At 42.4% G+C, this 20539-nt stretch overlaps 1 protein-coding gene across 6 annotated transcripts in view; it reads right to left on the bottom strand.

The window, feature by feature from the left end:
* RELN (reelin) overlaps nucleotides 1-20539 on the bottom strand; it is an 895263-nt gene that overhangs the window by 113984 nt on the left and 760740 nt on the right. For all 6 annotated transcript variants that reach the window (XM_073652257.1, XM_073652259.1, XM_073652258.1 and 3 more), the window contains 2 exons: nucleotides 5268-5426; nucleotides 3552-3740 (listed from right to left, as the gene is read on the bottom strand). In XM_073652257.1, the coding sequence (XP_073508358.1) occupies nucleotides 3552-3740; nucleotides 5268-5426 (348 nt within the window). The remainder of the gene's footprint in view (nucleotides 1-3551; nucleotides 3741-5267; nucleotides 5427-20539) is intronic.

Below are 20539 nucleotides of genomic sequence, written 5' to 3'. Positions count from 1 at the left end.
GGGTCACTTTTAGGTTTAGGAATAACAGTTACATGTGTCGTGTAAAATTCTGATGGCATTTGTTTACACTGTAATAGTGAGTTGCAGAAGGTCTTAATATGAGGGAAGAGGACCTCGAGATATTTTTTGTACTAAACAGCTGTAAGTCTGTCTGGTCCTGGCGCTTTTCCTCTTTTAAGGTGTTTAATTACTGAAGGCATTTCTTCTTCAGTAATATCAGACTGAAGCTGTTGGGCTGTTGCATTAGTTATTTTAGGAATATGTAGATTCTGCAGGAATGAGTGCATGAGGTGTGAAGGGGGGGTTGTGGTGCGGTATAGAGTTGCTGATAATATGTATGGAAGGCAGGGTATATTTATACAGTCGGGATGATGCAATGTTAAACTTGAATACCGCAGCATCATGTTTTGACCAGGATGATGGAATATGGCAGGAGTATAGGACTGAAGGCAATGACCTTGTGTTTGTAAACATCAGATCGATTCTGGAATATGTTTTATGTATCGGAGAGAAGCATGAGTACTATTAGAGTCATAGCTTTCTTCCATGTGTCAGCTAGATGGTGAGTGTCAGGACTCGAACCCAGCAGCTCTTGTGCACCAGGCGGCAGCTCTTCTCGCTGAGCTATTCAGGTCGCTGGACAGTTTCTGGCTAACCTGGATTCTAGTACCTGTGTTGTTCCTGAGCAGCTCCACCCTATGTTTTTCCTGATTGGCTTCACCCTGTGAGTTCCTGATTGAACACCCTATTTAAACCTGGCCTGGCACCTTCTTCCTTAAGAGATTATTGATCTCCCAGCCGTTAGTCAAGCTCTCCCTTCACCTGCTGCCTCATACAAGATTATACTGATGTCCCTGTGTACCGACTCCTTGCTTTTCCTGACTACGCAACCTGCTAAATCCTTCAAGATTATACTGCTGTCTCTGTGTACCGACTCCTGGCTTTTCCTGACTATGCTTCTTGCTGGTGCTGCCCCTAGAGGTTGTAATACCACTACTCCAATCCAGGTCAGTTCCTCATAGTGAGATTTCAAGAGGTAGTTCTTTTCTACCAATCAGATTTAGATATGTCTGTCCTCCTCAGTGCTGAGCTATCAATAGTGGGATTCAGAGTCATATTGAAATCACCACACCAGATAAGATTTTGAAAATTGAAATGTGGTATTTTAGTTAGTTCAGTTCTAAAGGTGGATAATTGAGAGGCAGCTGGCGAGTAACTGTTGATTATACAGACATCTTTCCCCTGTAAAGACAAAAAGAGCCTGTAGTATAATAAAATGACCTTCTGGGTGTGAGAAGGAATTAGCTGGTTGAAAGGGGAAAGTGTTTTTGATAAATATAGCTACTCCTCTGGGCTTTTCGACATGAGAGGCTATATAAAATCTAGAATATGTCGAATTAAAATACTTAGGGCATGATGAGGTTGAAAAATGCATTTCCTGTAGGCATAACATACAGTGGGGAAAATAAGTATTTGATACACGAAGAATGGAGAGGTCTGTAATTTTTATCGTAGGTACACTTTAACTGTGAAAGAATCTAAAAAAAATCCATAATTAATTTGCATTAATTTGCATTTTTTGCATGAAATAAGTATTTGATACAATAGAAAAACAGAACTTAATATTTGGTACGGAAACCTTTGTTTGCAATTACAGAGGTCAGACGTTTCCTGTAGTTGTTGATCAAGTTTGCCCACACTGGCGCAAGGATTTTGGCCCACTCCTCCATACAGATCTTCTTCAGATTTTTCAGGTTTCAGAGCTGTTGCTAGGCAACATTGAGTTTCAACTCCCTCCAAAGATTTTCTATAGGGTTTAAGTCTGGAGACTGGAAAGGCCACTCCAGGGCCTTGAAATGCTTCTTAAGGAGCCACTTATTAGTTGCCCTGGCTGTATGTTTCGGGTCATTTTCATGCTGGAAGACCCAGCCATGACCCATCTTCAATGCTCTTACTGAGGGAAGGAGGTTGTTGGCCAAAATCTCGCGATACACGCTCGGGTGCTAACCAGGTATCTTTGGTGTGCTCGTCAAATAGGTTCACGTCTCCGCGGCTGCATGTCTCTGCATGTCTTGTTTGTTAGGCAATCCCTGCATGTGATGCAGCTGTCTAACAGCCGCGAGACAAGCAGCCGCGACGACGCAAACCTGTCTGACGAGCACGCCAAAGATACTCGGTTAGGACTCGAGCATGCTTGGATAACACCTTATCCGAGCACGTACACGCATCACTAATCCTTACCCCACGAGGCGAGATCTTGCAAGGAACCCCAGACCGTGGAAGATTGACAGTCATCTTGTGTTTCTTCCATTTTCTAATAATTGTGCCAGCAGTTGTTGCCTTCTCAACAAACTGCTTGTCTATTGTCCTGTAGCACATGCCATCCTTGTGCAGGTCTACAATTTTGTCCCTGTTGTCCTCAGACAGCTCTTTGGTCTTGACCATGGTGGAGAGGTTGGAGTGTGATTGATTGAGTGTGTGGACAGGTGTCTTTTATACAGGTAACGAGTTCAAACAGGTGCAATTATTATAGGTAAGGAGTGCAGAGTAGGAGGGCTTCTTAAAAAGAAACTAACAGGTCTGTGAGAGACAGAATTCTTGATGGTTGGTAGGTGATCAAATACTTATTTCATGCAATAAAATGCAATTTGATTTTTATTTTTAGATTCTGTCTCTCACAGTTGAAGTGTACCTATGATGAAAATTACAGACCTCTCCATTCTTTGTAGGTGGGAAAACTTGCAAAATTGGCAGTGTATCAAATACTTATTTTCCCTACTGTATTTGGTTTATGTTTTGAGTAATCTTTGAAAGCCTTTTTGCATTTTATAGGGAAATTAACCCACGTACATTATGAGATAAAAATTTACACATGATGTTGCAGGGTATTTAAGCTAATGATATTTCATTCTACAAATAATTTGTAATTTTGTGCTATCTCGTCTGATACTTCAATTTCAGCAGGCTTATAGATTAAATATTGTTCAATATATGATGATACACACAATTGACTAAAACAATAAAAGGAGAAAAACACAAAAAGGAATAACAATAAGAAATTAATTTGGGTATAAAGATGAGTATGTAACCCATGAAGGTTGGTGACAAGGAGTCCCATATTAAAGGGGGCGATCCTAACCATCGCCAAAGTTGGGTAACATGTGGTTACCCTGGACAGACACATAACAGCTATGTAAGTATACCTGCTTAACAAAGTGGGGCAGGCTGAAAATAATGTGCCTTTTTCAAGTTTAATTGTTTAACTACTGTCAATTGTATATCACAGTCTCTGTCTTTTTACCAGGCTAAACAGTAAAGCATGATGCACTATCTTATCCAGAATTTTGGACAGGATCTTTACAAGGACTCTGAGCCTCCAGTGGACATATGTGAAGAGCCTTACATGTTTAAGGTAGGTCATACTACTCCGAGTCGCCATTATTGTCTCTGTATGCAGAACATTCCAGTGTGGATTGCATGTGAGTATGTCATGAAAATATTATAAGTCAGAAATATATAAAATTATGCTACATTTTTATAAAAATACATACCTATATTCTCTGTAAACACAAGGGCAGTATCCATAGAGAGACAGTCAATGTCTACTTGGCCTCCTTGGATTCTGTACCAGTTTGCTTGGAGGTTAACAGAACCATCAAATCTATCTTGAAATCCTGCCCGAGAGCTGTCATTCATTCCAATGAGGACATCATCTAGTGCCCACTGACCAGACTGTGTCCCTGGAAAGGACAAATTGTTCAAAACCAAGATGCATAGTAAAGGTGAGTAATCGCTGCATATTAAAAAAAATATTAGACTCACTGTACACTACAGCAACTATAATATCTGTAGACAAATGTATCAGCAACATGTTTGTATTGTATAAAAAGGTAAATAAGGAAAAAGTGGTCATTAACATTTCCATTACTCTGGAATATCTAGTTTTCAGACGTAAGGATATAATTAATGCTATGCTTGGAACCTTAGTTTTTCCTGAATATTTATTAGTTAAAGAGGTTTAGCTATCTTAATTATAAACATGACTTAGTACAGCACATGCACAACTCTAAAGTGCTAATAAATGTAGTGTTCATGTACACTGATTTTTGAAGCTCAAAGCTTCTTAAGCACACAGTTTACAAACACATACTGCCAATTATAGTATGATATTATTATGTAGATCTATGACTATATTCCATTTGTGTTAGCAAACTTTAAGTAAACAAATACCAGTCCTGCAACTGCAGCCACAGAGATCTTATGGATAACATTTTACAACACTGCAGTTTATATCTATATGAAACAAATAATTAAAGGCGTTGTCCACTGTGCTAGTTAAAGTGAACACAAACAGCCCAGCACATAAGAAATAACATATACTCATTCACCAGTCCCCTGACGCTTCTCTGATACAGCTGCCCAGGTAATCCAGAAGTCTCCTATGCAGGCTTGTATTTGCCACTAGGCACCGGGGGTTGAGATTTAAATTACTTTAAAAAAATCTCCCTCCCTCTCTCTCTCCCTCCAGGCTCTTTAAGAAAACCGGCATCTTTTTGGAGTAGCAGAGGGGCGCGCCGCATTCATTTGCAAGACGCGAATGAAAATGACCCTCCCTCACGCCCGCACATCTGGGGTCAGGGGAGCTCCAATCATAGGTTTCATCTTAGTCTTATTTATAAAGACCAAATTAACAGAAAAAATACAAAAAAGCAATAACTGATAGTAATGAGAAACCACAAATCCCTAAGAAAACATAGCTGTCATTTAAAGCAGGCATTAAGTAGTAGCTGGGTCATTAGAATTTACTTGTCACCATAAGGCAATAATGGCGCTAAAATACTGGTGTACTCAAAAACACACCAAGGTGGACTGGAGTGAAGGTGCAACAAATTTTACAACTTTTTAAAAAGTTGTAATTGATGAATCAGGAGAAAACATCTGGAATTGCTAGACTCCACTTACAAAGCAGAAAATAAAAATAAAAAAATCAGGAGAGCACATATAAAATAAACTTAAAAAAGGTGCAAAGAGAAAAATGAATTAGGTGCTGAATTGGGGGCATTGTTTTAATAGTAAAATCAAAAGTAAAATATGATTTTTTTTTAAATTATACTAAAACTTTAGTAAATAGTTTCCCTGCTTTATCTTAAAGTATGCACCATGCAGCAAGTGCAGTTTGCAAATTTTACTGTCTGTGGTGTTATATGACAAATTTAATTTGGCTGTATTGTATTAATTCTAATGGAAGTTACTTTTATTAAACTTACCATGCTGGGGTTGCCACCATCGAAAAGCAGTGGAAGATGTCTTGGCATCACGAGGTAACTCTATGGAAATTATTTGTGGATCCAGATAGGAAAGGAAATCTAGTTCTCGCAACAAATCCCAACTGATGCCATTGTCATTGGTGTACTGGACAACAATACCTGAGTTAATTTGACATAAATATGAAATTAAATACACAAAGTATACAATTCCTGTAAATATAAAAAGGAGGTATACTATGAGCTTTAAAGGGAACCTGTCCGCTGATTCACACTGTCCAAACGCTCTGGTGTTTCAGAGAAAATATACAGTGCCTACAAGTTGTATTAAACCCCCTGCAGATTTAGCTGGTTGACACATGTGGAATTAACTTGGCATTGTGACATTTGTACTGTAGATCAGCCTGGAAGTGGGAAATGCACTGCAGCAAATTTTTTTTTTTTTAAAAAACATTAAAAGTTAATTCAGAGTGTCATTTATTATTCAACCCCTCAAACCACAAGAATTCTGTTTGGTCCCCCTAAAGTATTAAGAAGTAGTTCAGGCACCAAGAATAATGAGCTTCACATGTGTGGATTAAAGATCTCTTTTGCCAGCCTTTTCTGACTATTTAAGACCCTCCCCAAACTTGTGAACAGCACTCAGACATGGTCAACATGGGAAAGACAAAGGAGCATTCCAAGGCCATCAGAGACAAGATCGTGGAGGGTCACAAGGCTGGCAAGGGGTACAAAACCCTTTCCAAGGAGTTGGGCCTACCTGTCTCCACTGTTGGGAGCATCATCCGTAAGTGGAAGGCTTATGGAACTACTGTTAGCCTTCCACGGCAAGGACAGCCTTTGAAAGTGTCCTCCCGTGCCGAGGCCAGGCTTGTTCGAAGAGTCAAGGCTAACCCAAGGACAACAAGGAAGGAGCTCCGGGAAGATCTCATGGCAGTGGGGACATTGGTTTCAGTCAATACCATAAGTAACGTACTCCACCTCAATGGTCTCCGTTCCAGACGAGCCTGTATGGTACCTTTACTTTCAAAGCGTCATGTCAAGGCTCGTCTACAGTTTGCTCATGATCACTTGGAGGACTCTGAGACAGACTGGTTCAAGGTTCTATGGTCTGATGAGACCAAGATCGAGATCTTTGGTGCCAACCACACACGTGACGTTTGGAGACTGGATGGCACTGCATACGACCCCAAGAATACCATCCCCACAGTCAAGCATGGTGGTGGCAGCATCATGCTGTGGAGCGGTTACTCAGCCAAGGGGCCTGGCCATCTGGTCCCCATCCATGGGAAGATGGATAGCACGGCCTACCTGGAGATTTTGGCCAAGAACCTCCGCTCCTCCATCAAGGATCTTAAGATGGGTCGTAATTTCATCTTCCAACAAGACAACGACCCAAAGCACACAGCCAAGAAAACCAAGGCCTGGTTCAAGAGGGAAAAAGTCAAGGTGTTGGAGTGGCCTAGTCAGTCTCCTGACCTTAACCCAATTGAAAACTTGTGGAAGGAGCTCAAGAATAAAGTCCACATGAGACACCCAAAGAACCTAGATAACTTGGAGAAGATCTGCATGGAGGAGTGGGCCAAGATAAATCCACAGACCTGTGCCGGCCTGATCAGGTCTTATAAAAGACAATTATTAGCTGTAATTGCAAACAAGGGTTATTCCACAAAATATTAAACATAGGGGTTGTATAATAATTGACCCACACTTTTATGTTTAAAATTTAATAAAATTCAACTGAGCAACATAACTTTTTGGTTTGTAAGATTTATGCTTCTGTTCATAAAACCTACTCTCGTTTGCAGTTTGAAGGCTCTAACTTATTTGCATCTTATCAAACCAGCTAAATCTGCAGGGGGTTGAATACTACTTGTAGGCACTGTAGTTTTAAAGAGTCCGGCACCACCTCCTGGCCAGCTTTTCCCAAAGCTGCTCCAGTTGGTTGACAGGTCTCTTGTTAAGCATACACATGGGAGAGACTTGACAATCAACTACAGCAATGCGGAAGAATCCTGCCAGCAGTGTCATCAAACTAGTGTCTGCCTATGGTTCTTGGCCAGCTCTTAAAACTATATTTTCTGTGAAATGCAATCGTGTACACAGGCTCTGACTCATGTGGACCATGGTTTGAGCATATGAATCGAGTGACAGGTTCCCTTTAACAGTCTTGCAAATTACTATGTATTAGTCTATCCATCGAAGCTAACAATTACTGTGTAAACTTCAACGGTTAAAATGGTGCTGGTCTATCACCACAAGTATGGTTTTCAGTGCAATGTATATGTTGATTTAATGCAAGAATTTAATAAAAAAAAATATAATGACAACAGGAATGTTTAGTATCCAGCTCTACCACTTCCAATAATAAATTGGTTGACACAAAAATAATTATTTGCATTTTTATTCGCAGCATCATAAAGATGCAATAAGGGTCCTTTTTACAAGTTCAGGGAGTAATGGAGGAACCCAGGAATGTGGAAGGAAGAAGCCCATCAAAGGGCCTTGGAGCAGTAGCGTAGCAACCGGGGAGTAACAAAGGGGGAGCTGCCCCGAGCCACATGCTCAGAGGGACCAACCCAGAGCTACCGCCACTCTTAACTGTATCGGCGTGCACAGCAAGCTGATATGGCTAAGCCCTGTGGTAGTGCAGGGAGACACAATTTCCCTGCACTACCACTCTCCGTTCTGAAGACTGCAGATCGCTTTAAGCCTGAGGTCTACAGAACTGGCTGAGGTGCCGGCACAAGCACAGGATGTCAGAGTCCCGGCGCGGTGACGTCATCATACCGGGACTCATGTCCTGTGAATGCACTGGCACTGTGAAATCAGGGTGTTGGTCCACCCGTGCTTTGACAGAGGACTCATCAGGATCATGGCTTAGGTGACTATATGATGTTTTTTTATTTTGATCCAAACTTGTGGTGTAACTGTGGGGGTATCATAAAGTATGGGGGCCCCTCATACATTGTAGGGACTACTGTGGGGGCCATCATATAGAGTGGGAGCTAATGTTGGGACCATTATACATTGAGGGAGCTACTGTAAGGACCATTATACAGAGTGGGAGCTAATGTGGGGCCATTATACAGCGTGGGAGCTAATGTAGGGACATTATACATAGTGGGAGCTAATGTGGGGCCATTATGCAGCGTGGAAGCTAATATGGGGGCCATTATACAGTGTGGGAGCTAATGTCGGGGCCATTATACAGTGTGGCAGCTAATGTTGGGGACATTATACAGTGTGGGAGCTAATCTTGTGGGCTTTATACAGTGTGAGGGCTAATGTGGGGCAATTTGTCAATGTGGGAGCTAATATGGGGGCCATTATACAGCGTGAGAATTAATATGGCAGCTATTATACAGCATGGAAGCTAATATGGGGGCCCTTATATAGCGTGGGAACTAATATGGGGGCCATTATACAATGTGGGAGCTAATATGGGGGTAATTATACAGTTTGGGGACTACTCTGAGGGGGCCTCATACAGTGTGAGGGCCCTCATAAATGTGTGGGGAGTAGGGATGAGCAGACCTGTGGAAGTTCGGGTTTGGTAGGTTCGGCCGAACTTTAGTCCAAAGTTTGGTTCGGGTACCAGAACTTGACCCTGAACGCCATAGAAGCCAATGGGCACCTGAACTTTGGTGCTGTAAAATGGCTGCAAAATGGTTGTAGTAAAGATTAGGGAGCTGTAAAAGGAAGCAAAATGGGGGGTAAGAACAGGACATTTGCCCTGCAAACTAATGTGGATAGAGAAATTACTTAAAATAACATAGAATAAAAAATATATAGAAAATAATAATCTTGAACCAGGAGGAGAAAATCCAAGTGGAGGAGTGGAGCAATGCCTTGCGTGTTTAGTTTACTGTACTTGTTAAAAAATAAATAAATGAAAAAAATGATGTGTCCCCCTTATTTTTAATAACCAGCTAAGGCAAAGCAGACAGCTGTGAGCTGGTCTTATTATGCTGGGAAATGGCCAATATCCATGGACCTTCCCAGCCTATTAATATCAGCCCCCAGCTGTCTGATTTGCCTTTGCTGGTTATTAAAAATGGGGGGACCCTTAAAAAAAGATGTGGGGTCCCCCCTATTTTTAATTACCAGTTAAGGCAAAGCAGACAGCTGAGGGCTGATATTAATAGGCTGGGAAGGACCATGTATATTGGTCCCTTCCCAGCCTAATAAGACCAGCCCTCGGCCACTCCAGAAATGGCGCATCCATTAGATGCACCAATTCTGGCACTTAGACTTGGCTCTTCCCGAATGCCGTGGCAATTGGGGTAATAGTTTTTGGTGTTGATGTCAGCTGTGTAATGTCAGCTGGCATCAAGCCCAGGGACTAGTAATGGAGAGGAGTCTATCAGACACCCCCATTACTAAACCCGTATTTAAAAATAAAAAGACACACAGAGGAAAAAAAAGTTTATTAGTGAAAAGACTCCCCAGCACATTCCCTAGTTCACCCATTTATTATTAAAAAATAATCCCCGTAGCTCTGAAGTAATCCATTGTGGTTCCCACGACATCCGGCGATTCTCTACTGCAACCTATTGAGCATCGTTCTGAGAATGACGCTCCATAGGTTACTACCGGTCAGGTCTCACGAGCGATGATGTCAGTAAGTGACCTATGGAGCCTCGTTCTCGTTACTGACATCATCGCTTGTGAGACATGACCGGGAGTGACCTATGGAGCCTCTTCATTTCTAACCCCTGGGTTTGATGCCATAGGCGACCCCACGTCATTTTTTTAGGGTCTCTCCATTTTTAATAACCAGCAAAGACAAAGCAGACAGCTGATATTAATCTGATATTAATAGGCTGGGAAGGTCCATGAATATTGGCCCTTCCCAGCATAATAAGAAAAGCTCAAAGCTGTCTGCTTTCACTTGGCTGGTTATTAAAAATAGGGGGGACCCCATATTTTTTTTAAATTATTTATTTTACATTGTCCCTCACTCGAGTAGCATCCTGTCCCTACGCTAGTCAGAGCACAATGGCGGTGCCACCCGTAATCCAGTGGTTATACAGGCCCGGTCATGGGTTGTTGCGCTGGCCAATGACAGCCATGCCAATATTTGCCCTGTAGCCTTTCAACAAACTTTATTTGGCACCGAAACCGAAAAATAAAATGCAGTTCTGGAAAAAAGTTTGTGCTTGGAGTTCAGCACTGGACACCAGGTGTACAAACCCCAACCTTTACAGTTCGGTCTTCTCATCCCTAGTGGGGAATACTGTGGGGCCATTATACAGTGTGGGAGCTCCTGTGTGAGCCATTATACAGCGTGGGGCTTCTGTGGGGACTGTGTTTTTATGGAGCAGTGGAGACATCATACTGTGTACAGGGAAGCTGTGGGGCATCATGCTGTGGACCCATCATACTGTGTATAGGGGAATTGTGGACCCATCATACTCTGTATAGGGGAGTTTTAAATGGGGGACATTATTAAATGTTAAGTAGGCACTTAAAAAACGCTATTGGTATAGGGGCACACAGGGTATTGTGATCGCCAAAGGTGCACATGTGGCATTATTACTTTCTAGGGGCAAAATATGAACACTGTTTTCTAGGGCACTTGGAGAGGGCATTAATATTTTCTAAGTAGCAATTTTACCATCTAGAGGGCACAGAGGAGGCTTTTAATTTTGCAAGGTGCACCATGCTGTACACTATTATGTGGAGCACAGTGGTGGGCATTATTATGTGGGGCACTTAAAGGAGCACTGTTATTGAGCAAACGGCAGGTATAGTAGAAGGGACGCATATGGCAGCAGCGGATCGGCAACAGTAGGATGAGGCATTTGAGTAGGCTGGGAAAATATGAGGATGCTGCTGGAAATGTGAGAAGTCAAATGTGTCTTTGTTGTAATTTCTGCAGACAAGTCGGGGCTGGAAGAAGTTGTCATGTTCGTCTGAGCCAAATGGAAAATACGGGAAAAGTGAACGACTCCATCAGAAATAACATCAGCTGTAAGTCACCATCTATATCTGTACTGTGATCACTTGTATGTTCTACCACTATACGGTCACCATATGACAGTAATATCAGTGTTTGTTTTTGTATAGTGAGTTATTTTGATTAACAGCGCAACCATCTGCAGAGGTTCACCTCTTCCCACAGTTAAGGTCCACCATCATAGTTGCAATCAGGGTTACCTGGTTAGAAGCCCACTCAGATGTTTCGCCCCCTCCCCTCCTGAGCTGAACCTCTAGCTATGCCTCTGCCGAGGAGCCAACCTTCAATCACCCATCCTGCACTACAGTTGGTGATACTTTCATCATTCATCCCCCCTTGTAGAAAATAGAGGAAATAATGGAATTTAGCTGAGTTATTTTTTGTTCTTCTTCTTTCTCTTTTTGTATCACAATATTAAGTAATATTGTTATCTTCTATTACATGTATTTATTTTTAATTGCTATTATAATTCATAATAAAAACTAGAACTTTAAAAAAAAAACCAGAACAGTAGAAAGCAAATTCCCAAAAGCATTAATTGCCATTCAAAAGGCGTGAATGTGTTAGTCCGATCACATAATATTATAGTATATCACTAGAATATGACATAAGATTTTGATCAGTGGCTGGCCTCTGGGAATTTTGATGATCTAGAGATCAAAGGGGCGAAGCCTCTTTGCCTTTCTTCCTGCACAGTAGCACCATCAGCCACTTGCTGTGTAGGGAACTGCAACGCAGCTTAGTTTAAATGAAAAGGACTCTGCTTCATGTGGCCAGGACCCCTTCTATATTGGAAAACACTTTGAAAACACAATGCTAAACTAGAGTGGCAGTCCTTTCATTCTGAGGATTGGTCAGTGTCCTGACAGTCAAATCCCCCAGATCAACATGAGACAGCATATCTTTGTCAATGGAAAAATGACACTTCGAATGGGATTTTTAGCAAATGTAAAAAATATTCAAGTAAGCAATGCTGCAAGAATTATAAACTCGATTTTTGTTTAAAGGAAACTTGACATATTGTACAGTTAGGTCCAGAAATATTTAGACAGTGACCAAATCTTCATGATTTGAGCTCTGCATGCCACTATTTTTTATTTAAAATGAAATAACTGAGATGCAATTGAAGTGTACACTTTCAGGTTTAATTAAAGGGGGTGAACCAAAATATCATGTGAAACATTTAGGAATTGCGACAATTTTTCTACAGAGCTTCCTCATTTCAGGGGCTCAAAAGTAATTGGATAAATTAATTTTAACTTAAATAAAATATTCATTTTTAATACTTTGTAGAGAATCCTTTGCAGGCAATGACTGTCTAAAGTCTGGAAGACATGGAATCAACAAACGCTGGGTTTCTGTTATGGTCTGCAACAAGAACTAAGGAAAGATAGGGGAAAGCTGTCCCTACAGTAAGACTAAGCTGAATCCCTACGATGTAGTGGGCTGCCTGATCCTTGTGAAGAGACCCGCCTTAGTCCTCGGCTAGTCTGAACGAAGACCTATAGAAATAAGGGAGGGGTCCCTAAAAGAACTAAGGACTAGGACAAAAATGGGACACCTCCTAAACAGAAATTGTTGTAGAACACAAAAGACAAACTGACAAAAAGTACTAGAGGTCCCAGAGGACCAAGCAAACTGACAGAGATAGGCACCGAAGCACCAGGCTAGCAAAACAGTCAAACAACACTGAAGTCCAGCAAAGCCATAAGGGCGGAGCTGGAATATATAGGCAGATGGTCACGTGACCGCAAAACACAAGATAAAAAAAACTAACAGGAGGGTTCTAACAGTTTCCTCCTTTGTGATGCTTTGCCAGGCCTTTACTGCAGCTGACTTCAGTTGTTGCTTGTTTGTGGGTCTTTCAGCCTTAAGTTTTGTTTAAGCACATGAAATGCATGCTCCATCGGTTTGAGGTCTGGTTATTGACTCGACCATTGCAGAATATTCCACTTCTTTGCCTTAAAAAACTCCTGGATTGCTTTTTGCAGTATGTTTTGGGTCATTGTCCATCTGCACTGTGAAGCGTCATCCAATCAACCTTGCAGCATTTGGTAGAATCTGAGCAAAAAATATAGTCCTGTACACTTCAGATTTCATCTGTTTGCTTCTGTCTTCAGTCACATCATCAATACTAATGACCAGTGCCATTGGAAGCCATGCATGCCCATGCCATCACACTGCCTCCACCATGTTCTACAGAGGATGTAGTGATGTGGTAAACCTTGGATCATTAGTCGTTCCTAGCCTTCTCCATACTTTCTTTTTCCCATCATTCTAGTACAGTTTGATTTTAGTTTCATCTGTACAAAGAATGCTTTTCCAGAACTGGCAGAACTGGGCTGGCTTCTTTAGCTGTTTTTTGGCAAAGTGTAATCTGGCTTTTTATATTTTTAAGGCTCATTAATGGTTTGCACCTTGTGGTGAACCATCTGTATTTGCTCTCATTATGTCTTCACTCTTATGGTAGACTTAAATACTGACACACCTACTTCCTGGAGAGTGTTCTTCACTTGGGTAGATGTTGTGAAAAGGTTTTTCTTCACCATGGAAAGGATTCTGTGATCATCCACAACTGTCGTTTTCCATGGACACCCATGCCTTTTTGAGTTCCCAAGCTCACCAATGCACTTTTTTCTTTTGCAGATTTTTGTTGATGTGGCAACTTCTAACATTTCTGCTATCTCTCTGATTAATTTCTTCTTTTTTTTCAGCCTAATGATGGTCTGTTTCTTTTCTATTGAGAGCTCTTTTGACCACATGTTGTGGGTTCACAGCAACAGCTTCCAAATGCAAATGCTACACCTGGGATCAGCTCCAGACCTTTTACCTGCTTAATTGATGAAGGATTAATGAGGGAATAACCCATGCAGCCCATTAAAGAGCTTTTGAGATAACTGTCCACATTCTGTTGGTCCCTTTAAAAAGAGGCAGCTACATATTAAAGAACTGTAATTCCTAAACCCTTACTCCAATTAAGATGCGAATACATTCATATTAAAGCAGAGAGTCTGCACTTTAAGCCCATATTGATTATATAACTATATCTAGAATATGTTTTGGTAAACAGTAGTGATGAGCATGCATGCTCGTTACACGAGATTTACGAGGATGCTCGGGTGTTTTCCGAGTATCTTCGGTGTGCTCGGGTGTTATGTTTGAGTCACTCCGTGCTAATAATTTGCGACTGTTTGACAGCTTTAATACATGTGAGGAATGTGAGCTAAAGATACTTGGCGAGCACCCGAGCATGCGCGCCGAAAGGGTTAACAGAACATACTCGCTCATCAGCTGATCACTAGTAAACAGCTAAAATGCCCAAACTTGTATCACTGTCCAAATATTTATGGATCTAACTGGGAAGCATATTCTAATATTCTAGAGGTGGAAAAGCTGAGCAGATTGATAAATAGTTTTGTATTAAAAAATCAGTGTAAGGTCCTGTTCACTTCACATTCGGAAAGCACTGTACTTTAAACCAAATTACAAATGACTTATGACTTGCAACAACTACAATATACAAAACATGTTTGAAACTTACTTTGTTTAATGTTTTACATTTGATATCCATTATTTACAGGCAAAAGAGAAAAAGCGCTTGTGGGATGCAAATTATGCATGTAACAAAGCAATTCACAGATGGAAGGGTTTGCTTAGAAGTCCTGTTTGTCTTCGTTTGTTAGACAAAATCTCTGTGGTGTCTGTTTGTGGCTGTTAACATTGCTGCATCAAGAGAGGTCAATTCGCCTTCTAAGTAGGGACCCATGTGGAGTTAATGGGTATCTCAGAAAGCAATGTATGAGACGATTCAAACTAAAAGTGTATTCTTCATTCTTGTCTCACTTATGTAACCATTTTTAGCACGCAATTTTAAGCTACTAAAAAGAACTTAAAATTGTAGCTAATACTAATAATCACAATTCTTGTTAAGTTGTTCAGGATTTAAGGTTTGTTCAAACATACTATTTTTTTATTTCAATAAAAATGTAGCAAAATAATACAATCATTGAAATATATATTCCTGAAATGGTAGCTGAGCAATTTCCCAAAGTGCCCTTGTACAAATGTGTAGAAAATAAAGATATTGTGCAAACCAATTTTAAGGATCTATCACATTACCTTGTCCTATATACAGTGTGCACAAGTTTGGATGTATAGGATTTATTATGATTTAAAAAAAAAACTCATGACATTATAACTTAATGTCCCATCCTTTTATGAGTTTTGTAACAAGATACATTATATTATTCAACTCTCCTGGCTCCAGCACCAGGTTTTCCTTCATTCCCCTATGGCTGTCTTCCCTCTGTGCCAGCCTGCACTAGGTTACTGTGGTATCTCAGCAAGCACCCTTCATATCATCACCCAAGTCTTTTCATCCCTTAATGTAAAATGACGTACATGTACAGTACAGACCAAAAGTTTGGACACACCTTCTCATTTAAAGATTTTTCTGTATTTTCTTGACTATGAAAATTGTACATTCACATTGAAGGCATCAAAACTATGAATTAACACATGTGAAATTATATACTTAACAAAAAAGTGTGAAACAACTGAAAATATGTCTTATATTCTAGGTTCTTCAAAGTAGCCACCTTTAGCTTTGATGACTGCTTTGCACACTCTTGGCATTCTCTTGATGAGCTTCAAGAGGTAGTCACTGGAAATGGTCTTCCAACAATCTTGAAGGAGTTCCCAGAGATGCTTAGCACTTGTTGGCCCTTTTGCCTTCACTCTGCGGTCCAGCTCACCCCAAACCATCTTGATTGGATTCAGGTCTGGTGACTGTGGGGGCCAGGTCATTTGGCGTAGCACCCCATCACTCTCCTTCTTGGTCAAATAGCCCTTACACAGCCTGGAGGTGTGTTTGGGGTCATTGTCCTGTTGAAAAATAAATGATGGTCCAACTAAACGCAAACCGGATGGAATAGCATGCCCCTGAAAGATGCTATGGTAGCCATGCTGGTTCAGTATGCCTTCAATTTAGAATAAATCCCACACCATCACACCTCCTCCTCCATGCTTCATGGTGGGAACCAGGCATGTAGAGTCCATCCGTCCACCTTTTCTGCGTCGCACAAAGACATGGTGGCTGGAACCAAAGATCTCAAATTTGGACTCATCAGACCAAAGCACAGTTTTCCACTGGTCTAATGTCCATTCCTTGTGGTCTCTACTGCTTGTTGCCTGTCCTTAGCAGTGGTTTCCTAGCAGCTATTTTACCATGAAGGCCTGCTGCACAAAGTCTCCTCTTAACAGTTGTTGTAGAGATGTATCTGCTGCTAGAACTCTGTGTGGCATTGACCTGGTCTCTAATCTGAGCTGCTGTTAACCTGCGATTTCTGAGACTGGTGACTCGGATAAACTTATCCTCAGAAGCAGAGGTGACTCTTGGTCTTCCTTTCCAGGGGCGGTCCTCATGTGAGCCAGTTTCTTTGTAGCGCTTGATGGGTTTTGCAACTGCTCTTGTGAATGTACAATTTTCATAGTCAAGAAAATACAGAAAAATCATTAAATGAGAAGGTGTGTCCAAACTTTTGGTCTATACTGTACATCAGCGCTGAAGTCAGCAACGTGTGGAAGGGGCTTCCACGTAGTAATATGCCGGCTATGTCCTATAGCCGGCATTTGTCTTTATTAGAAGCGATCTATCCATTTACTTCCAGTTATTTGGGTATTTTGCTTGTTTTTGTTTTTTCTCTGTTTAGTGGCCTTGTGTGAACATGCATTTACATTTTGCATGCACATCAATTTAAGTTTCAGTTCAGACTTCCAGGTTTTTTTCTTTGTAGTTCAGTGTGCTTCAGTGCATATAAAAGGGTGTGGCCGCCCTCTGTCTGAGTTAAAAGGTTCATTCTGCTTCAGGTCTATGCTTATACTAGGGATTCAGTCTCTCTGCCCTTATCCATGTGTACGTCACTTGATCAATGGTAAGGTTTTTAATATTAGAGTTAGGACTGTCCCATAGTGGTTGCCTTGACGTGGCGGGATAGCTTTTACATTATTTTGATCAAAATTATGTTAACTAAATACCCTTTATTATTTATTATTATTTTTGCACTGTGCGATCTATCCATTTACTTCCAGTTATTTGGGTATTTTGCTTGTTTTTGGTTTTTCTTTATTAGAAGCGAGTGTACTTAAGCTCCAATCATTGCTATTAACCATTTAGATGGTTAATCTCTAACAACTGCTTTTAAATGGATCTCAGGGCATCAATAGGTTACCATGAGAGCAGGGGCCTACCGAAGGCCCCCAATCTTTGCACCAATTTGTAGCTTAGCCATGAAAAGAGCTTCATAGACCTGTATAATCAGTGTATACTACAATACTGCTGATTTCAGGTACAAAATAATTAAGGGCATTAAAAGCTAAAATAAAAAAATAATTAAAAATAAAAAATGTAATTGACCCTCTTTCCCATTAAAAATAAAGAAATACAAAAGTAAACATATTGGGCCTCACTGTGTCCGTAAAAGTACAGTCTGTCAAAATATAACCATTAATTAACTGGTATGGTAAATGCCATAAAGAGAAAAAAAAAAGAAAAAGCCAGAATTGTGGACTTTCAGTCACCACACCTCCATGACAAAAATGCAATAAAACAAATGAACAAAATATTGTATAGTATATACCCCAAATTGGTATCAATAAAACGTTCAGCTCACCATTGAAAAAAACAAGCCCCCCACACAGCTCTTTTGATGTAAAAAATAGAAATATTATGACGCGCCCCTGGGCCTGTGTCGCGCTGCGTTGCGCACGCGGGAGCCTACCCGGAGCCGGATCAGTGGAGGGTTGTAGTCTCGTGGCGGTGACCCGGTCCGTGCCCAGGGAGTCAAACTAGACGGCAGTCTATTAGTAGTAAATAGTTGATGACTACGCCACCCGTTGAGTGCAGCCAGGAAGCTGCTGCTGCAGGGCAGACCGCTGAGGCCGGTGGTAGGATTGTGCAGCGTGATAGTATAACCCCCAACGGGAGGGGTATGGCCTCAGGGCAGCCGACGTGGATGATGGGGGTAGCAGGAACCACTCAGAGACGGTACGGTGTAGTTCAGGGTCTTTACTGGTAACAACGACAGACCCTCCCGGAGTACTTGCTAGCAAACGGGGCCTGGTCAGTCTTTGAGCAGATGGGATCTCCCCTGGCCAGGCGTAGTTGTAGGCCTCCCAAACTGACTGTACTCTTCTGGCTACCTTGCTAGAAGCTGATGTAAGTAGCCCACGTCCCTGAGTGTACCGTGTGGTGCTCACCCGTATGGCCGGTGACTCGGGGCCTTCTAATGGCTTCCGCTCCACGATGGCGGTGCTGGTCCCACGCGTGTGACCATGCCTTCGGGCTTCTGGGCCAGAGGACCTGAAATCCCCTGCCTGACGGATTCTGCTGCTGGGTAGGAGTTAGTCCCCACAGCCTCGGACTCCGGGTCCGGTAAAGAATCTTCTTAGTCAGGGCGAGCTCTGCAGCTGCCAGCCCCTGACTCCTTGTAACTCTGCTGTTTCCTATGCTGCTTCTTGTCTCCACTCTCCTTGTCTGACTCACCCTGCCTCAGCCCCGGGTTTATACAGGGGAAGTTCTTCCCCTCCCAAGACTGGGCAGGAGGTGTGGCATGCACAGGATCCCTGACCAAAGGACCTCCCACCTGCTCTCAGACATAACATTACATTACTGTGGAAAACCAGACCCCTGGGGTGCCACATTCCCCCCTAGTGAAATTTAGTACTCCGGGACTAAACACATTTAGAAAAACATAACAAAGTATAACAATAACAATACTATAAGAAAAACACATAAGATGGTTACGGCGTGTCCGCAACCGGATGCAGTCTTTGAAGAAAAGCAAAGGTGTCCATTTCACCAACACAGGGAGACGTAACCAGGTAGGGGTCTGTCCTACCCCGAGTCCTTAACAGTCTCTAGTCCATCCTGGGTTACGCTCCAACTATATACAAGGATTCCCGGTAAATCCACCAAGGTTTCCTAAAAACAACTGGAAACACAAAATTATACACAAGCAACAATACACAGATAAACATAAATAAAACTATTTTTACACTTCAAATTCTCCAGCGTGCGGGTAACTGGCCTCTAGTGGCACTAGTGGACCTACGGAGCTGACTGTCTGGCCCTGAACTACAGGGTGTAGGAGCTGTCAAGGGTAAACTGGGCAGCTGTCTACCGGCTCTTTGTCTCACTAGGGGTACGGCAGGCTCACTATAAGCAGAGGGTTGATTCTCCTGTTCTACTTGTGTGGAGTCTTCTGCCTCCTGGACCGGCTGTTCTTCCAGCTCTACCCGTTGCTCCGTAGGTTCTTGGGATGATGGTTGGAGGAAGGTGAGTACGGGTACCACAACTGCACCATTGACTTGAGTCCAAGACCGAGGGAAGTCCCCGAGCACGGTACTAACCATATCTTCCCTTTCCTCTACGGGTCGATGGTCTTCTTGTTCTTCTTCAGGGTTCCTCAGTTGTTCGGGACACTTCTTCAGGTGGTCCCGGGATACAATGGCTGTGGTTTCCCCTCCGTCTTTACTGATGGTACAGACCTTCGGGTTCTCGTGGCTTGAGGGCAGTACGGTGTACGGGTCCTTCTCCCACTGGTCATCCAACTTGTGGAGCCGTCTTTTCCTCTTCAAGACCTGCTCTCCGGGTTCCAGGGGAACAGCGGGAGCATACTGGTTGTAAGTCTTCTCTTGTCTTTCCCTAGCCTGACAGAGACTTCGCTCCACGCTCTCTTGTACTCTCCGGTACTGCTGCTGCCTCTCTGTGTCCCAGTCTGTTTCTGGTGAAGTGTCCTCAGGTGTCAGGACTCCCATTTCCAGGTCAACAGGTAACTTACCAGGTCTCGCCCTCATTAGGTAAGCCGGGGTACAGTTGGTGGAACCTACCGGGATGTGGTTGTATAGGTCCACCAGATCGGGCAACTTCTCAGGCCACAGACTGCGTTCTTCCAGGGGCAATGTTTTTAGAAGATCCATTACCACCTGGTTCATTTTTTTCACAAAGTCCATTAGTTTGCGGATGGTAGGGTGTCGTCCTTATCTTCCGGCAGCCATACAGATTGCAGAATTCCTGGAAGACCTCCGCTTCAAAGGCAGGTCCCTGGTCCGTCAGCACTTGGTCCGGGTACCCGTGTGGACGGCAGAAGTGCTGCTGGAAGGCTCTAGCTGCTGTTTGAGCCGTTAAGTCCTTGACGGGGACGACAACCAAGAACCGGGAGTAATGATCCACGATGGTTAACGCGTAGACGTAGCCACTTCTGCTTGGGGTCAGTTTTACATGATCCAAGGCTACCAGTTCCAACGGTTGCCG

This window comes from Phyllobates terribilis, unplaced genomic scaffold (assembly GCF_046119375.1).
Source record: "Phyllobates terribilis strain yellow unplaced genomic scaffold, ASM4611937v1 Scaffold_11__3_contigs__length_659146591, whole genome shotgun sequence".
Lineage (NCBI taxonomy): Eukaryota > Metazoa > Chordata > Amphibia > Anura > Dendrobatidae > Phyllobates > Phyllobates terribilis.
This window is presented reverse-complemented; position numbering and strand designations above follow the sequence as displayed.